This window comes from Aricia agestis, chromosome 19, assembly GCF_905147365.1.
Source record: "Aricia agestis chromosome 19, ilAriAges1.1, whole genome shotgun sequence".
Taxonomy (NCBI): Eukaryota; Metazoa; Arthropoda; class Insecta; order Lepidoptera; family Lycaenidae; genus Aricia; species Aricia agestis.
Window position 1 is genome coordinate 1,705,098 of NC_056424.1, and position 19,152 is coordinate 1,724,249.

General features: G+C 37.1%; 4 protein-coding genes and 1 pseudogene across 4 annotated transcripts; 3 read left to right on the plus strand and 2 right to left on the minus strand.

Annotated features, from left to right (window-relative positions):
- The first annotated feature begins 921 nt into the window (after positions 1-921).
- Positions 922-9,420, plus strand: LOC121736376 (L-dopachrome tautomerase yellow-f2-like). Its single transcript, XM_042127539.1, has 9 exons — positions 922-1,219; positions 2,582-2,740; positions 3,421-3,585; positions 4,114-4,230; positions 4,483-4,659; positions 5,221-5,381; positions 6,638-6,821; positions 8,512-8,614; positions 9,038-9,420. The coding sequence occupies exons 1-9, from the start codon at positions 1,099-1,101 to the stop codon at positions 9,117-9,119; spliced, it is 1,269 nt and encodes a 422-aa protein (XP_041983473.1). The 5' UTR covers positions 922-1,098; the 3' UTR covers positions 9,120-9,420.
- A 156-nt stretch (positions 9,421-9,576) lies between these two features.
- LOC121736391 lies at positions 9,577-11,625 on the minus strand. Its single transcript, XM_042127564.1, has 4 exons — positions 11,239-11,625; positions 10,896-11,079; positions 10,404-10,592; positions 9,577-9,845 (listed from the first exon to the last, which is right to left on the minus strand). Exons 1-4 carry the CDS (start codon positions 11,420-11,422, stop codon positions 9,677-9,679), a joined length of 726 nt encoding a protein of 241 aa, XP_041983498.1. The 5' UTR covers positions 11,423-11,625; the 3' UTR covers positions 9,577-9,676.
- A 1,606-nt stretch (positions 11,626-13,231) lies between these two features.
- On the plus strand, positions 13,232-14,653 carry LOC121736377 (annotated as a pseudogene).
- A 718-nt stretch (positions 14,654-15,371) lies between these two features.
- LOC121736375 lies at positions 15,372-16,966 on the minus strand. The gene is made up of 2 exons (XM_042127538.1): positions 16,779-16,966; positions 15,372-16,644 (listed from the first exon to the last, which is right to left on the minus strand). Exons 1-2 carry the CDS (start codon positions 16,930-16,932, stop codon positions 15,383-15,385), a joined length of 1,416 nt encoding a protein of 471 aa, XP_041983472.1. The 5' UTR covers positions 16,933-16,966; the 3' UTR covers positions 15,372-15,382.
- A 571-nt stretch (positions 16,967-17,537) lies between these two features.
- Positions 17,538-19,152, plus strand: LOC121736378. The gene is made up of 2 exons (XM_042127540.1): positions 17,538-18,314; positions 18,541-19,152. The coding sequence occupies exons 1-2, from the start codon at positions 17,684-17,686 to the stop codon at positions 19,095-19,097; spliced, it is 1,188 nt and encodes a 395-aa protein (XP_041983474.1). The 5' UTR covers positions 17,538-17,683; the 3' UTR covers positions 19,098-19,152.

Consider the following 19,152-nt stretch of genomic DNA (forward strand, 5'->3'; position numbering starts at 1 on the left):
AATTACGCGTACATCAAACCCATAATTAAAACTTCTGTTTAAATTATAACTGTTGTTTTTAATATTAGTAATGGGCAATGGCCGATTTCTGGGGGATTTTTGATTGGAGTTTATCTATTTAACAACGTTGTTGTTTGGTTATTAACGATAGCCAATGAAAAGTACTAGTGAAGGGATACATTTTAGTCAAAAGACCTCAGATACTTTGAGTCCCGAGAAAGGACATAATACGAGATATTTTTTTATCCTGGAAAAATTTACGGTTCCCGCGCGACGAATGAATTTTGGCGCAAATGTTTTAAAACAGCGGCAGCGGTTGCCCTTGGATAATAACCTTTGAAACTATGTATTTTGATTATTTATGACTTGTTTGCAAAACATTCGCATTATTTGGACTTTCCGAAGGACCATCGTCCTTCGGAAATTCCAAGAATCGAAGAAATTGACTCATAAGCAGATACAGACGTTCGTTATTTGTTCGGGTTGTGTAAAGTTTAATGTTAATCGTAATTTTTCGGCTGGGTTTCACATAACGCAACCAAAAATTTATACGTGGGAGAGCCATGCTTCAGCACGAATGGGCCGGCTCGACCGGAGAAATACCACGTTCTCACAGAAAACCGGCGTGAAAAAGCGCTTGCGCTGTGTTTCGCCGAGTGAGTGAGTTTACCGGAGGCCTAATCCCCTACCCTATTCCCTTTCCTACCCTCCCCTATTCCCTTCCCTTCCCTCCCCTATTACCTTATTCCCTCTTCAAAGGCCGGCAACGCACCTGCAGCTCTTCTGATGCTGCGAGTGTCCATGGGCGACGGAAGATGCTTTCCATCAGGTGACCCGTTTGCTCGTTTGCCCCCTTATTTCATTAAAAAAAAAAAAAACACATAGGTCCGCCATCTGCCTAGAGATAAATTTTTTTGATAGTACATAAGTTTTTTTAGTTTGCTTTCGAAAGAGCCTCGCATAATTATTTTTACACTCACTTGCGTTCTTCGTGCGAGAACGTCTTTTGCACATAAAAACATTAAAAGTTTATCGATAAACTTCCATCACTAACCAAACTGCTCTCTGATCTTGTTTAACGAGTGTGGTGATAAGAATATGACGTGTTTTATTAAAATACTGTTTATTGTGTTGTGCTGTCAGTTGTGTGCTTGTAAACCTAAGCTGAATACCGCGTTCGCTTGGAAGCAGTTGAGCTATGAAATCGATGGCGTGCTTTGTAAGTTACATAAACTAGTCAAACAACTATGATTGGCCGAAGTACAGTTACTTATAGCTTGAACTACAACTTACAAGTAGTCTGCAATGTCATTGCGAATATATTACGGGAAAATTATAATTTTTTCCCGTCTAAAATCTTTGTCCTTTCCCAGGACACAATGTACCTATCAATTTATAAAATTTTACAAAACTGTCCAGCGGTATCTAAGCGTGAAGAAATCAGAAAAACTGACTCCCATGATAGAGCAATAGGCTTTTGTTTATAACTTAAAAGTAATGTAACTAAGGTCATTTGATTTATATTTTACACACACTAACATGTATGTATGTGTGTGTAAACAAGCATAAAACTACGCTGACCTACATCGTGCTAGTTCGTAGTCGTCGAAGGGCCGTGGCGTAGTTTGTCTTGACCCTTGCACATAAAAGAAACCATTGTTATTCTCAGAACTGTTTATAATGTGTTTATATTGTTTACTCAGTTTTAGCAAACTGTTTGTTGAAAAAACACCTGTATTAATACAATGTTTTTTTCTTACTTGATGCCAGTAACTTTGTTAGTGCAAAAATTTGAATATTAAACGGAAATTAATTTTTCCCTGATAAAAAAAATCGCACGTCCTTTCTCAAGCCTAAGTACTAAATTTTATTAAAATTAGCAATTCATTTTAACCTGAAAAATTAACATTATTAACCACGTATAAATTAACATTTATTGTGGGAGAGCCATCTCGTCGTCGTCATCGTTCTCACAGAAAACCGGCGTGAAACAGCGCTTGCGCTGTGTTTCGCCGAGTGAGTGAGTTTACCGGAGGCCCAATCCCCTACCCTATTCCCTGTCCTACCCTCCCCTATTCCCTTACCTTCCCATCCCCACCCTCCCCTATTCCCTCTAAAAGGCCGGCAACGCACCTGCAGTTCTTCTGATGCTGCGAGTGTCCATGGGCGACGGAAGTTGCTTTCCATCAGGTGACCCGTTTGCTCGTTTGCCCCCTTATTTCATAAAAAAAGCGACGGAAGTTGCTTTCCATCAGGTGACCCGTTTGCTCGTTTGCCCCCTTATTTCATAAAAAAAACATGCAACATGCACTTTACATAAATATGTAGGTAATATAAGCCTGTACTAGGCAATTATTATTATTGATCTCACGTTCACGTTAAGAAAAACAATGAGAAGTAAACGTTGCTCATCAGTCATTATTACATTAATCAAGCCAAGCCACTTTCTCTACATTGACCTCAATCTTAAAAAAAAACAAATCGTCTTTTGCAAACCCCGACAAATTCGAAATTCAAATCTCAACATTTATTTAAATAAAGCTTTTGTGAACCCCGACATATTCGAAATTCAAAATTGCAGACAACAAGGACACGAATCTGCGCGTGCGACCCAACGCCATCTACTTTGACAACGACGTGCCTGATGATGAGAAGTTTTTTATCCAGTACAACAACGTGCCCAGTGGCGTTGAGGTTTATAAGGACAGAGTCTTCGTCACCGTGCCTAGACGACGGTTCGGTAAGATTATTCGAGGCGCAGATTACTAAATACTTAGTAATTCGAGGCTTGAAAGGAGGGGGAGGCACTAAAGGGCTGATTTTACACCGAATAGAGTGGCAAGCAGGGCCCCCGCTACCATATGTGCAATGTGTACAATGCACACGGGCGCCATCCTCTAGGGGCGCCAAATATCGCCATCTTTAGGGGCGCCAAAACCAAGGACCCAAATTTGCCTAAAGGGGCGCTAAAATCCTTTTTTTTTTTCACACAGGCGCCAGTAGCCCTTACGGGGGCCCTGGTGGCAAGACAGTGCCCTCGGCCATGCATGTATTATATCAGATGATATTATAGGTACATACCGAGTGCTCGGCCGAGGGCACTGTATCGTCAGTCTACTCGGTAGGTGTAAGGCAATAAGCGAAACGGCCAAGCATTCTTTGCAAGTATGAAATTGAACGAAACCGCACTACGCGGTAACTTATCTAAGCGACACAAAACGTCAGATCTATGGAACGTAGCGGCTGTAGGCTGTAGCATGTCGCCTAATGCGGTATCGCCTTATGATTTAATAATAATCCATAACTATTTGATCCTGTTCCATCAGAAGCTATGATATTGCACTTGCACCTTAATTTCACATCCGACAAATTCACCTCAGAAACCGGACCGCAGAATTTCACCGCAATCTTCCCTTCCAGGTATTCCATCCACCCTCAACTACGTCCGTCTGTCCTCCGACAAGGCGCCCGTGCTGAAGCCATACCCTGATTCCAGGAACGACCAGCTGGTGTCCCTCTATAGGCCTAGGGTCGACGCCTGCGGCAGGCTGTGGGCGGTTGACACGGGATTGTTGGAGGTGCCAGGTAAAGAGTTTTGCTTCGAGTAAATCAAAAGAGCGTCAAAAATGCGCATCGTTTGATGAAGTCTTCGTACTTACGCCTAACGCCTAAGATTCCAAAACTGGGACAATTTTAGAAAAAAAACTTGAAAGTGTCAAGGGAGACCCGAATGGAACGAAGTTATTTCTTATGTTAAAAAAAATATTAAAAAAACGCCATCTATTGATGCCCAGGAATACTAACAACGCGTCGCTGTTTATTCTCAAAAACGCCTTCTAGTTGACGCACAGGAATACTATCAACGCCCTTTGCCCCTGCTATGCAGGTACTAATAAAAAAGTGTCGAGGTCAAAATATATCGTTCAGCCTCCTTTCGCAACGCCGAACGCGCCATAAGGAGCTTAGTTCCAAAAGCTTAAACATTTTCTACCCAGTTCTAAATGATCAACAAGCAAGAGCTCATGTGTCATGGTTTAACTTTTATCCTTCTATTTCTTACCTTTCGGCTTTCGCTCGTGGGTCACACAACTTTAGACTGAAAACTGTTTGTAGATGCACGGACACAGCTGCAGAAGCCATCAATCGTGGTATTCGACTTGAAAACAGACAGGCTGCTACTGAAATACGAATTGAAGGACTCCGACCTGATAAGCGAAAGATCTCCAGGAGGTAAGAAGTGCACTGTTCAGCGTTGGCTTTAAACTGACTTTTAACAAAATAATCAACATTTAAATGCTTTAACTTTGTGCCAAAAGGACCTCGAACCACGGTTTCCTTGAAATCTCCTTCCAATCAAGTATGGTAAAGTCATTAATACTTACTGAACCAAACAAGTCGAAATCTCCAATCAATAAATTGCTAATACAAGTTCCAAATGCTTCTTTTTCGGAACATCTGTTTCTAACGCATCTTTCACCACAGGTCTAACCTCCATCACAGTAGACGTCACCGCCAACACCTGCGACGACGCGTACGCCTACATCAACGACCTGGCCACGGAGGGCATGGTCGTCTTCTCGCTGAGGAAGCTGGACAGTTGGAGGATAGAGCACGAGACCTTCAAGCACGATCCTACTGCTCTTAACTTCACTGTTGGAGGTTTGTCCTTGTCTATTTAGTGTGGATAGAACGAGAGGATTCGGCTTGTTAGAATGAATTAAGAACTATTCAAAGCACCACTGGTACCAAATTAAGTATACCTTATAGGGAGATCGCAGACTCGATCACACAAAAAGTGTGCGATCTCCCATGACTGGAATCCGTAATCTAGTCCAATAGCAATCTATATTTCCTTACGGCTATTTTTACACATACAACATCTTCATACACTTAAAAGTATCGAACGGACTGATGTGTGCGTGCGCCTGGCGCATCCGAACAGGCACACCACACAGTCAACAGGCAAGACTTCACTCAAGGCACAGCTTGCACTGCTTTCGCTTTAAACTTTGCACACATTGTGAAGGGCGCAACAAGGTGGGCCGTTTTTTCATCAATGCTGCGCACAATCTCGAATGAATAATGCGGCCTACCTCGATTCTGCGCCTTAAAATGATCTTAGTTGTTTATCGTTTGTAAGCCGAGGAGTGAGGACCAAGGTGTTTGCGTTGGTTTAAGCCACCCAGTATGTACGAGTAAATAAAAGCTTTCTTCTTTCAGGTAACGTCATAACCTGGCGCGACGGATTATTCAGTATATCGCTGTCGGAGCCGGACCAGCACGGGACGCGGCTGGCGTACTATCACCCCATGGTGTCCCTGAACGAATACACCGTCACTACCGACTTTCTGAAAACGCCGGGTCGAACACCAACTTTTAAGGTATGTGCTGAATTATATCTCAATAGAGTTAGGAAGAGAATATACACCTTAAAGTTAGTTATAAGCCTTGAGAGTTTAGAGTTTATTAACCCATGTTCTTATACCTAAGCTTCCGACTGACTCCTTGCTACCCACAGCTAAAATAAAAAAACTCATATTATTTTTACTATCTACCTACTAGGTTTCCGCGGCGCTCGAGTAACTACACGATTAACATGCTGGGCTCCCCTAATACTATACCTACTATTGTTAAAATGGCACATAGATACTTACCAACTTGTACCAGGCCTGTCCCACTCGCGAGAATAGGTATCGAACTGTAAGTACCACCCGCGGGTGGCCAATCAGTAGGGACTCACAAGCGAGCGGTGACGCACGCGCAAGATTTTTCGTCGCGTATCTACTGTTTACTGATCATAGAGGAATTTTATTCATGATACTCGTATGATACTGATTTAACAGCTGTGACAAAATCGTTATAAATCTTATAAAATGAACAATTAAGAAAGACCAATGAAATATGTATTTGAATAAGGTATTTAAATACAAAAAGTAGATAAAAACTATACAATCATAGCAAATAAACCAATTTCATACAAAGAAACGCACAAACTACACAGAAATAAACAAAAGTTACTGTTTCCTGCACTATACTTAATCGAATATATAAAACTACTATAAAATATAGGTTGGGTTACTAAAATTTTATATTACTATAAAAAGGTTTGCTATTCATACCAATAGTAAAAAAGAATATTTTGTTTTCTAAAAGGCGAAAACCTTGATTTCGTCAGAAAAGGTACGAGTTATGCGATAGACAGAGAGCGGACATGTAGGTGAATATAATTGTAGGCACCTAGCACTGCGCGGAAGGAATTTGAACTTAATAGTATCGTAAAATGAGTCGTTATTTATTTAAACGAGTTTCGCAAGTGAGACTTCTGTTGGTACTACTAATATATTATATCATGTGCCTGTATAAAACACTGGCTTTTAGTTAAGACCTGTATTTGTAATGCTAGCTATTCACATGGTGTTTGTTTAGCGCCACAATCCTGCATCGTTATAAAAGTTTTCTAACTGCCATTCATATTCACACCAATGCCGATTTTTTAAGAGAGTTTGCCACTTTATTTCTATAGACGCTATAGATGCTGCCGGCCCTAAGCTGTGGCCTATAACGGCCAATTATTAAATCCGGGGCTGATTCACACACGTCCATTCGTCAGGCTCACTCAATAATATAATAATTTCAGACTCTAGGCACCCGAGGTCCACTAACACAGAGCGGCATGCACGGATACCACGCGGGCACACGCACCCTGTTCTACGCGAATCCCGCGCAGGACGCCATCTTGTGTTGGCACGTCACAAACAAGATGGCGCCCGAAAACGTCGCCATTGTGGTGCAGGATCACAAGAAATTGCTGTACATCTCAGGTTCCTACATATAAAAGCACATTATCATATTAACCACGCAAAACTTTAAGCCGCAAAATTGAAGGCGGCAATCAGTGATAATATGTACAATATCTACAAATAATGTGACCTATCGATAACGATTCGTCTGACCACCTGATGAATGATGATAGAACTATCAATTTTGTATGTCGCCACTCCCGGTGCCCGCACAGCCATTCTGTGGCACGCCACTCCGCATCCAACAAAGAGATCTACAGGGTGCAATTAAACCTTCCGGCCAAATTTCGATCCTGGTTAAAAATAATAATAGTGCGAGTCGGACTCGCGCACGAAGGGTTCCGTACTAGTATAAAGTATATTTACCGTACTGTATATTTATTGACATCATTAATATCGATATTAATGATGTCATTAATGATAATATCGATATTAATGATGTCAATAAATATACAGTTAAAAATACTCAGTTATATTTATGTTTTAATAATTGATAATAAAATTTAAATAAGTAAAATAAATAATTAATTGGGGCTCCCATACAATATTTTTTGTCTTTTTTACTCTATACTAGTACGGAACCCATCGTGCGTTTTATTAAATTAGTAATTAAGTAGTAATTAAATTAAGAAATTAAAAAAAAAACCCCGCCAAACAACTTTAACTACTTTTTAAAGTGTTTTTTTTTTATTTCTTAATTTAATTAGTATATTTTGTTGTTATAGCGGCAACAGACATACATAATTTGTGAAAATTTCAGAAATCTAGCTGTAGGGGTTTTTGAGATACAGCCTGGATACAGACAGACGGACAGACAGACATCGAAGTCTTAGTAATAGGTTTTTACCCTATGGGTACGGAACTCTAAAAATACACGTATTTTTAATTTTATAATCACTCAGTACTAAAATGTTGAGAAATTGCTTCCGAAAGTAATTTCTCAACATTTTAGATTCCTAAAGAAGACCACAAGTAATGGACATAACGCGTCGCCGGCGCGTGGCCCCCGCGCCTTCCCGTCGCCACCCCCGCTCATACCCGCGAAGGGACCGTTCTGCAACGATTTTAAGTGGGATAAAATATTATGTTATTGTAAAAAATTAACACCCATTTTTTCGTTAAATTGACTCTCCTATTGAACCTAAATCCTAAAAAAATTTCGCCGGTAGGTTTAATTGCACCCCATATAAATTTAAAATCGCGAATCTCTTCTTTTTTGCCAAACGATCTTGAAGTCATGTGCGGCCTGTATCAAACGGCAAACCTCACTTACTTTTTTTTTTAATGAAATAAAGGGGGCAAACGAGCAAACGTGTCACCTGATGGAAAGCAACTTCCGTCTCCCATGGACACTCGCAGCATCAGAAGAGCTGCAAGTGCGTTGCCGGCCTTTTAAGAGGGAACAGGGTAATAGGGGAGGGTAAGGAAGGAAAGGGAAGGGAATAGGGGAGGGTAGAGAAGGGAAGGGAATAGGGGAGGGTAAGGAAGGAAAGGGAAGGGAATAGGGGAGGGTAGAGAAGGGAAGGGAATAGGGTAGGGGATTGGGCCTCCGGTAAACTCACTCACTCGGCGAAACACAGCGCAAGCGCTGTTTCACGCCGGTTTTCTGTGAGAACGTGGTATTTCTCCGGTCGAGCCGGCCCATTCGTGCCGAAGCATGGCTCTCCCACGGGTTTTTTTTCATTGGTTTTATTATTTATTTACATTTCAGATCTAAAAGTTGTCGGCGACGACGTCTGGGTGCTTGTTAATCAAATGACAAGATTCATTTTCTCTACTCTGGATGTTAGCGAAGATAACTTTTTTATCCATAGGTGGGTTAAAAAAAAACTGTCCATACTATAGGATGGTGCGGGTGGGAACTGGACACATCCCTTGTACTAAATTACTAGAGTAAAGGCCTGTCTCACCACTTTCTGATAAAGTGCCGAATAGGCTATTCACAAGTTTTTTGACAGATTATCCATACTTTATCTGTTAAGTTAATTAGTGGATAGCCTATTCGTCACTTATCAGGAAATGGTGAAACAGGCTCTAAGAATAGGTAATAATATAGCATTCGCGTTTACATAGAAAAGTGATAAATGATAATATATTATGCGCTACTGTGCAATAAAATATTCATCAGTCTAAAAGAGACTGTACAGATAAGTTGATAAAAGTAACTTTTTTTTTTATTTCATCTAAGCGTATGTTAAAACAGCTTAATATTGATTTTATAATGTATTATTTTTCAGGGCAAATGTAAAAGATTTAATCAGAGGAACAGTCTGTGAGCACCGAGGAGACGACGGAAAAATTGTTTTCCAGGACTACTAATGATTACTAACTACAGCTATACTCAACCTGCGGCCCGCCGGGACTTTATCAAAGACTTACGGGGACTTTATCAGTGGCCCGCGTGAAATTTACACTCACCGGCAAAATAGTGCGCCTCACCGGTAAAATTTTCGCGACTTTCAGTGCGACGACTGCAGTGAAAATCGTGAAAATTTTCTACTTTTAAAACTCTAATTTTGTTAAGAATGTTTTTGGAACCTTTAAATTTCGGTTGCGGCCCGCGATACTAAGATCAAAACGTGTTTGTGGCCAGTATGAAAAAAGGTTGAGTACCACTGAACTAAAATATCATAATTCATAGGTTAAATATTTGGAAATAATTTATTTAATATACATACTAACTACATTCTTGACACGAAACAAAACCAATTTTAAGAACGAATGGAAGTAAAATATGTATGTAAGATTGTCATGTAATAAAAGTGATAATGTATTTTGGTGTTTTATTATAATTTCATTAAAATCAGCCTTACAATAATAATATATTAAAAAACTTACAATTATTTTTTCCGAAACATTCTAAGCACTCCTCTTTACTACATTTCAGTGTAGTTTTCGATGCTGTGCCTCTGTCTAGCCATCGTCAATGCCTTCAACCGGTCGTGTGGGTCGGAGATCCAGTCATAGTCATCAGTCCTTGCCGTCACCAGCTTGGTGATTAACCACCTCATCAGCTCCATCTTGTCAACCAGGTCTTGTAGTTTTCTGCAATAGAAATGTATTTGATTAATAACGCATAATCTACCAGGTAGATAATTCTACGGTAATAATATTTTGACAGGCTAGGGAACATGCGCAATGAACTTACAAAACTTGTACTACATTATTTACATGACATATGCCACTAGTTCCTGCACATTCTCTTGCATAAAGCAATTTACAGTGTGCGCGCACTGTTGTTGTATTGACACAACATTGTGGTTGCGAGGTGGTAGGCCACTAGTTTGCTGGTAGTCGCATTGTGGTCGGTATCACACATGTAGTCGACAACAACTGCAAAATGTGGTATGTGTGAACAGTACTTATTAATTTACAATACGAAATATACGCTCCACCACGTGGTGTGGCTGTGGTGTGGTTTTTTTCGTTTCTGTAGCGACGATTTTTTTTTTGTTGAGTGTATACAGGTTTTTTGTACATAACAAATAATAAACTGGAACTTCATTCCATCCGGGTGTCCCTTGACACCTCTCAAGTCTATTTTCTTAATTAGTATTTTTTATGTGTGTAAATAAAGAGTTTATAGTTATACTTTTAACTTACTTGTACAACGGCCCCGTGGTAACCTCTGCGTTCTGGGGCGTTTGTTTTCTCTCTCTCAGTTTATTACAAGTTTCATCCCATTTCTCTCTAGCCTCCAATAGTTTCATCTCCCTCTCTTTGAGTATGCTCTCCAGATCATGCAGGTCAGATTCCGCTTCTCTGTGCTTGTCAAGTATATCTATAACTTTTCTGTTAACATGTAGACAAAAAGTTAATTTAGTATACCTACTGCCTGTACAATGTACATATATTATGTTTAAGCGTAAATACATTTTTTTTATATACTTACTATTGTTAATATACAATGTACCGGTGTTTGATGTAAAATAACAACAACTATAAAGTGCAGCGCAGACGACAGACCATGCTTATATCAGCGCAGACATGTGCGTTACTACATATAATTACATAGGTTCTATTTCCACGGACTAAAAAGTGTGTCACAGACAGTCTGTCGTCTGCACTGCGCCTAATTCTAAGGCTTAAACATACTTCTTTGTCTCAACAATTTCTGGGTGTAGTTTATTGTCTGGGGTTCGTAAAACTTTTCTGACCACATGAGCTTGCATGATGGTTTTTGTGGCTTGCTGCTCAATGATGGCCCAGGTTGCTGCATCTCCATACGCACCCATGGTCAGCTCCTCATTCTTTTCCTGTTCTTTAACCTGTGGTGTCACTGGAAATATAACAAAAACCCAAATTATAGTAAATGTGATTCTTGTCTTTCAAAGTCTTTTGTAATGTAATCAAAATAATTCTATTATTTTATGTGTGTATACGTAATGTGGATCTTTTGTTAGATAAGGGAGGGTTAAAACTTTTTGATATTACTTACTTGCTAGAGTCTTCGCCTGCAATAGTTTGTATTTGGAGGCAAATATACAAAGATCTTGCATTTTCTTTGCAAGTATATCTTCAGTAGGTGCAATGGCTTTAGCCGAGAACAGCTCAGCGGAGGCACGACGCAAATCATTCTCGAAATCACAGCTTATTTCAGCAAGAGCTCTAAATGCCGACATAACTATTGGCCAAAGGCTTTGGAGTTTGGATTTAGGACGAGGTTAAAACATACGTTAAAAATGTTTCACAAACACAGTTAAGTTTAATTACATATGAGAAAAATAATGATAGACTTTGTATTTTTATAAAATTTGATGAAAATAAATACGGTATCGAGTTTGTTTGAGTTTTTAAATTAAACGTTTACGTATGGGTGACGGGTGTGTTCTGCACAGACACAGATAACAGATTACTAGTATACAATTGTGCACAGATTACTAGTATAGTGTTCTGAAAACTGTCAGGTGGGTGAAACTTTCAAACAAAAAAAAATTGTGCTCCAAATTTAAACGTAGCACCTAAAGTAAGTTAGATAATCTGTACAATTTTTAAGCAAGATCGACTGTGATTGGTTGATAAAAAAGACGAAGCAGAAGTTTAAAACTCAAAGTTCGATTTTAAGTTAGTGAAAATTATTTTGTAGCAACTCTTTCAAAAATTGTAAATTAGTGGATTAATTATTGAAAAACGAAAGGTAAGCCATTGTAAAATGTAAATATAGCCGTAAATTGATAAATTGAAGCAAAACATAAATAACTATGTCATACTGTGTTCTAATACAAAGTATGTCATAGTGATTATTTGCATATTTGTATAATAATTTACAACTTAAACTATAATAATATGAAAAAGATAGATTATTATTTCATGAAAAATATTATAATGTATCAGTATGTATGCAGTTAATTTCGAAAATATTGAAATGTGTATATTGCTTTATTGTAGTAATTAATTGCACGTTTAAGGTTATGAACTATAATATTTTTTTTTATTATTATTATTATCAGCCTACAGTGTCCCACTGCTGGGCAAAGGCCTCCCCTCTCTCTTTCCAAAGTTCACGATCCTGTGAAGTTGTTGGCCACTCTTTATCAAACGCATCTAGTTCGTCGCGCCACCTTTTCTTGGGTCGGCCTCTGTTACGCCGACCATTCGGTAGCCACTCCGAAACTAGACGCGCCCACCTGTCCGGGTGCATACGGGAAACGTGCCCTGCCCATACATAATAATTTATGTATGGAAATGTAGTAAATGAAAAACTTTTCATTAATTTCAGATTTTTAGGTCCCTGCACTAGTTTGCAACATTTTAGTCTGCAGGCAATGGTTGTTAAGAAGATTTAAGGAGGAGGAGAAGGAAGGTATGGGATTAAGAGAGGTGCGGCCACTAAGGGAAAATGCTCTGATCAAGTGAGGTGGTATACAGCTGGCCTGAGCCCACGCGATATATTTCAGCTGTCGTATGTACAGGGTGTAACAAAACAAAGTAATAATACTTATGTGTGTATGTATAAAGATGCGCGTCCACTGGATCGGAATCGGAGCGTAAGCAGCGGACGGATTTGTTGCCTAAACCTTGTGGATTAAATCTGTTTTATTGTTTTGTGTTTATTTAGCTATGGACAATAATTTTTATTGAAATAAAACATTTATTTGAGCTCATTTCTTTTTTTTTTAATTTTTGGTATGTTTAGAGTGGAAGGTTTTGCACTTAAAAATTTTAACTTTAGTTTCAATTTAAAAAAATAATAAATGTTATTTTTTTTTCTTCTAAGTCCGGCCTCTTGTTACGTAGTATATGACATTCTCTTTGCTTTATTATATGTCACAGTATAGCAATATTAATGTCATATTGCTATACTGTGCTGTGGTATAGTATTCGTTGTTTTTGACCATTTTTTGACAAAATACAATTTAATATTTATTTTCAAATTTCAATAAATATTATTCTACATTCTGCAAAACATTTTTAACTATATTTTAAACAATTATAAATATACAGCATAGATAATACAGTATATATACTGAGAAATATACAGTGTATAAAAATAAGTTACGAATTACAATACATGTAATTGTACGGTGTACCAAACATAGAAACGCAAAGTATATAAACATGAACGATAATTGTCCCATTACTAGTATTCAGGAATTCCCCACTGAGGTTTTAATGCACATCTTCTTGCATACCTCACCTCAGGTTTTGGGTTGCTGCAGTCAAGTGTGCTCAAGATGGAAAGACATAGTTGATCGCGTCCTGATAAATGACGAATATTGGCATCGACATTGCCTAAAAGACTTTGGAGACCTCGCGAAAACCGCTTATTATAAATCGCAATGCGGTTCAACTTGGCGTAGAATATACCGATGCCTGACGCTGTGGCCCAAGCTTGACCGCTCCCAGGAGTCAAGTGACGAATTCGCCGTGGTCACAAGCGAGGGCGACGAAGTTTACGGCTTTCAAATCCTTCAAAAAGGTGTAATAGGTGTTCACAAACAAAAATCCATTGAGTACTATTATGTGAAGGATCTACAACCAGTCGATGCTCCTATACTGACCGGGTGCTACTTGAAGTACATGGAGAATGAAGATACTTTAGTGTTCCAGAGTATATACTTCCATTTGTTTGTGGTGAGAAAATATGTGTTGCAGAAACATTTTAGACACAATACCACATTTGATGATGTTAAACATTTCAAACTTGTGAATTGATTATTATATTTTGTGAGATGGAACGATGACCTGTGCGTATGCGACTTGAACAACAGCGACTTTTTAAGTCATTTTCTGTGTACTATACCAGATGGTATGTTAACATTCACCGTTTACAAAAATAATCTTTATATACTAACCAAAAGGTGTAACATACATGTGTATGACATAGATAAATGTAAGTTAACTATTTTTATTAATTTTCAAAATGCAAATAATCCGTTCAACACACTACGTAGATATAGATTTCTCGATGAACTCGATAATAATGTCAACTTTCTATGGCTGAATCATAAAGCATTTCACTCCGTACCTGACAAGTGTAAAAGAGATATAACTAGTATCAAAACTTATGGTGATATTGTTTTTGTGGGTACTAAGTATGGGGTATTTAGAATATATCACATAAAGTCGAATGAGGACCTATCGTTTGTAGATAAGAAACCAATTAAAGAATATAATTTCAAGACTAACGGTGAATTGTCTGTCCGTATACATCAGATAGATGTTGTTGAGGGAGACAATCAACACACAGTTCTCGTTGCTTTAGAAAATAAAATCATTGCACTTAATTTTACACACAAATTTGAATAACTGTATCCAAACAATACAATAAGACTAAAAAAGTAGCTAAGGCAAACTCGCACACTAAGAATGAACTATCAATATTTAATGAATTCCAATTTTATTATATATATTATATAAATAAAAATAGATTTTAAAATTTGTCAGTCTTGCTAAAATTTAAAAACAGCTGAACTAATTAAATTTTAGTCTTGAAATATACATAGAAGTCCAGGAAGTGATGCAAAGTTCACCAGGTAATCTAGTTAGGGTTCCGTACCCAAAGGGTAAAAACGGGACCCTATTACTGAGACTTCGATGTCTGTCCGTCTGTCTGTCTGTCTCCAGGATCTAACTCAAGAACCGCTATAGCTAGACTTCTGAAATTTTCACAGATTATGTACTTCTGGTGCCGCTATAACAATAAATACTAAAAACAAAATAAAGTTAATATTTAAGGGGGGGGCTCCTATACAACAAACATTATTTTTTTTGGTCTTTTTGGCTAGTAATCCATGGTGGCAAGATATTATAGACACTTGAAATTTTCACAAAATCCTCAATTATAATTATGTGTACTTCAATATTAATTAATAAAATAATAATTAATAAAATAATCCCATACAAAAAACACAATTTTTTCCTTATTTTCGCTCTATAACGGTACGGAACCCTTCGTGCGCAAGTCTGACTTGCACTTAACACTAATATTTGTGAATAAAAAATGATAGCACTGGTGTATGATATTTATTTAAAGTTTTATACAATTGTATGAATTAAAAATATATCTGTTTTGATAATGTTAACATAATATCTAAAAAATGTCAATATGAATACATACTTAATATTATTTTTACTTTGTTTCATTTGTATTTAAATTTTTTATCATTTGCAAAATTCTTTAGATGTTGGAGTTTTAAATCCATATTGGGATAAAGTGACTTGTAAGTCCTGTTTTTGTTTTTCAAAATTAACGATAGTGTCTCAAAAAAATTTTGAGGCTTCTGAAAGACTGCTGGATTTTTTAAATGCTTGACTGATTCAATTTTTTTAGTTTTTAGCTTATGTGAATTTAATTGTATGTTGTATATGTTCTGAACGAGGAAATCTGTTCTGTTTACAAATTTTTGTACAGGAGCTGGTTTCCTTCGAGTTTTTTGTTTTGAAGGTTCTAAAGAATTTGATTTATTGTTTATAATAATAGGTTTTGCATTTTTGCTATATCTTTTACTTTTAATATTTTCTTCTTTTTTAATTTTTACTTCAGCCATACACTCTTTACCAACACTTATATTATGTTGTTTTTCCAAGGTTTTCGAAATGTCTTCTACGCATGTTTTTACAGTGGTCATGCTGGAATTTTTTGTATAGGGACAGTATACGAGACTGCGTTGACTACCACCATCACTCTCTATTATCATCAATTTCTTAGCAACTTCTTCATCTATCTGCAAGTTTGTAACGGATTTGTCGCTGAGGTTATCGCTACAAATATTGATAGCATTTTCTAGATAATCTTCGATAAGACTGTATATTTTTGCGTCATGTTCGGTATCATCTAGTGTGTCTTCCGATTTCGCTTCAATATCGTATGAATTTTCTTCCGGCTTTTTTATTTCATCACTGATCAGTGTATTATCAGGGGAAGCTTGTCTAAGCAAGTATCTTTTAACTCTGCGAGCTACATACTCATGTGTAATATTTGGAGCTGTTTTTTCTGGACCTTTCGAAGTAGTCTTGATATCGGCAGTTTTATATTTGGCTACAGTCGTCCTGTTAACATTAATTTTCGACTTTGTTGGTGCTTTCTCCGCTGCTATTTTTACTTTAGCCTGCGGTGATGTTTTTTGAGGATTTTTCGTTTTAGCTAGAGGTTTTCCTACACCACGATTTGGTATAATTGCTTCTGTTTTATTTACAGTGCTGTTTGGTTTTAGCACAATAATTGGTGTTCTTTCTTTACTTTCTACTTTCTTTTTCCTGAACTGTACGTTTTCCTTGTTAATCTTTTTTTCGCCCGGCCATTGTGTCGCTTTTGAAGATTTAGTAAGGGTCGACAGAACCGACTCTAATAACTTCTTATTGTTCCCTTGTGATAATTCTTCCATACTGTTCGGTTCTATACCTGATCACAAAATTATGATAAAGTCAAAAAAATGATGTTCTTCTTACTACTTAACCACTGAAGGTATGCCCAATACCTACAGTGGCTGAATAGTAAGAGTGTTTGTCTAAGATAGCCTATGTCCTCTGCTTTACCTGAGAATTTTTCGACGTATACCCCTCGTTTCTTGATTACATTACTGATTATTGTTTTTGCATTATCTTTGCGGTCTCTTACGCTTTTTCTATCTGTTTTATTAATAAGGCTAATATCACTATTTGATTTAGAATTGAATTTGATTTTATCCATTTTAATTTTTTCCAAACATGACCCTACATTATTTTCATTATATCTACTGAAATCTTGTCAAATTTTGTCATTAATTTTTTCTACAAAATTGTCTGCCTGCCTTTAATTTATTTCTTTCAAGATCAATTTTAAACACGCCATATCTAGTGGTAAGTAGAAGGATCATTAATATGAATTAGAAGCTTAGCTGCAAGGCGACTCCACACTGACCTCCTACTTGTATAATGGAGGTCAGTGCGACTCCTATTATTATCCCTAATGATCGAAGCTATAATATACCAAGAGCCATATCTGAACTTAAAAACGTAATTTTTCAGTTGCTCAATATGTGTGGTCAAATGGTGGATGTAGCTGCATTTAGAATCTTTGACTAGAATTACCTATGAGAATTTCCGCTAGTATATTAACTTTATGAATTATGTGGTAGCCACAGATCCCCCCCCCCCCCCTTCCCGGACAGTTGTCTCCCCAGATAAAGCAAAAGTTTTATTATGACAATAAAATCTAGTTGACTGACTTTGAGTTTTCAAAATTATTATTTTGAGTAGGTAATATCATTTTCTTTTAATTATTTATCCATATTGGTATGGGGTAACCCGTTTTAATTAACTTTAATAAATATTGTATGTTTTTATCAAAAGAAATTAAATCGACAACCAAATTTGATGTGAAAAGACACATCTAAGGTAGTAGATGCTTTTGGTAACACGGATAAGAAGTCAACAGTAAAGACTAAAAAGGGGCAGAAGTGATGGATGATAAGAAAATTAACAGAAGTGATGCCGGCGAACCTGGAAAGGCAAACATTTCTAAACCAAAAGACGTGAAAATAAGTAATTATGTAAAAGCAAAGGATAGCTTCAGTAAACCTGATCGTGGCGATATAGTTGTTGAAAAGAATAAGGAAAACAAAATTGAAAGCCAGTCAAAGGTTACTGAAAATATTTTAACTAAAGCTAATGAAAAAAAAGTTACTATAAAGAAAGCAGATGCTAGTAAAGATAAAATGAAATTGTCCAATGGCAATAACTTACGGGAGACGAAATATAACAAAATTATGGAAAGCATAAATAAAATTATAGAAGAAAATATTCATTTAATAAATACGAATACTAAATCAACTGATCCTACACGTAAAGTCGTCGAAGAAAGTAGCAAAGTGGCTGGTGAAAGTAACATTAATAAACAGAACACAAAACTCAAGGAACCAGAGAAACAATACAAGAGTGAAGCAGCTAAAGATGATGCGGCTCTTGTAGACTTTCGAAAGAAAGCAGATGGTTCAAAGGCACCTCTCGATGTAGTGAAGACTAGTAATGATGTGAAAAATAAATCACTCGTTATTAATCTACCAAAACAAGTGAGCGGTTGCAAACTCGAAGGTAATGAGGAAAATTCTTACGCATTTTAAATATTACAAAGTTTTATACATAGTTAGATTTCCTATAACAGTTAATACTTTTGACAAGCCGAGGAGGGTTTATAGAGATATAATGTGTAAGTTTTCTGAATAAAATAAAAATAAAATAAAATAATAATACTTCTTAACGCGAGCGAAGCCGCGGGCAAAAGCTCGTCTAATATAAATCAGTAAGTATTTGCTTTCAGAGAAACCAAAGGTGTCGAAAGATCAAGTAAGTCCACAACCGAAATTAAACAGTTTCCAACAGAGAAAAGCTAGTCAAACAACTGAAAACTACGGCGTAAAACCAATAAGAAATATTATCCATAACAAAAGTAACAGTACAAAAATACAGACCGAAAAACCCAAAATGCTAAAGATTGATTCGACAACAAGAACAAAAGAAAATCACCACAATCACACAAAGAAATCAACTCTACAAAACGCAAAAGTAAAGCATGTAAAGAGGAAAAATGCCAAAAAAGTTGAGTCGCCAAAGAATGGTTCACAAACAAAATTAATACCAATGTTGGAAGACGAACACGCAAAACTATATTACGAAGCTTGGCTTAATAATACTGTAACAGTGACAGCACAGGAGCAGCAGATTCTAGAAGATGCTGCCCAGAGATACCCAAGCGTACCTGTTATAACAGAAATGGCTTCCGAAGACTACACTGATAAGAAATTTACTGGAATCATCAAAATCAAATATGGAAAAAACATAAAACAATCTTGTGAGCCTAGCATTTCTATAAAGTAAATTGTTGGTTCTCTGTAGTACTATATTGTTTGTTCTCTATAGTAGATATATTGTT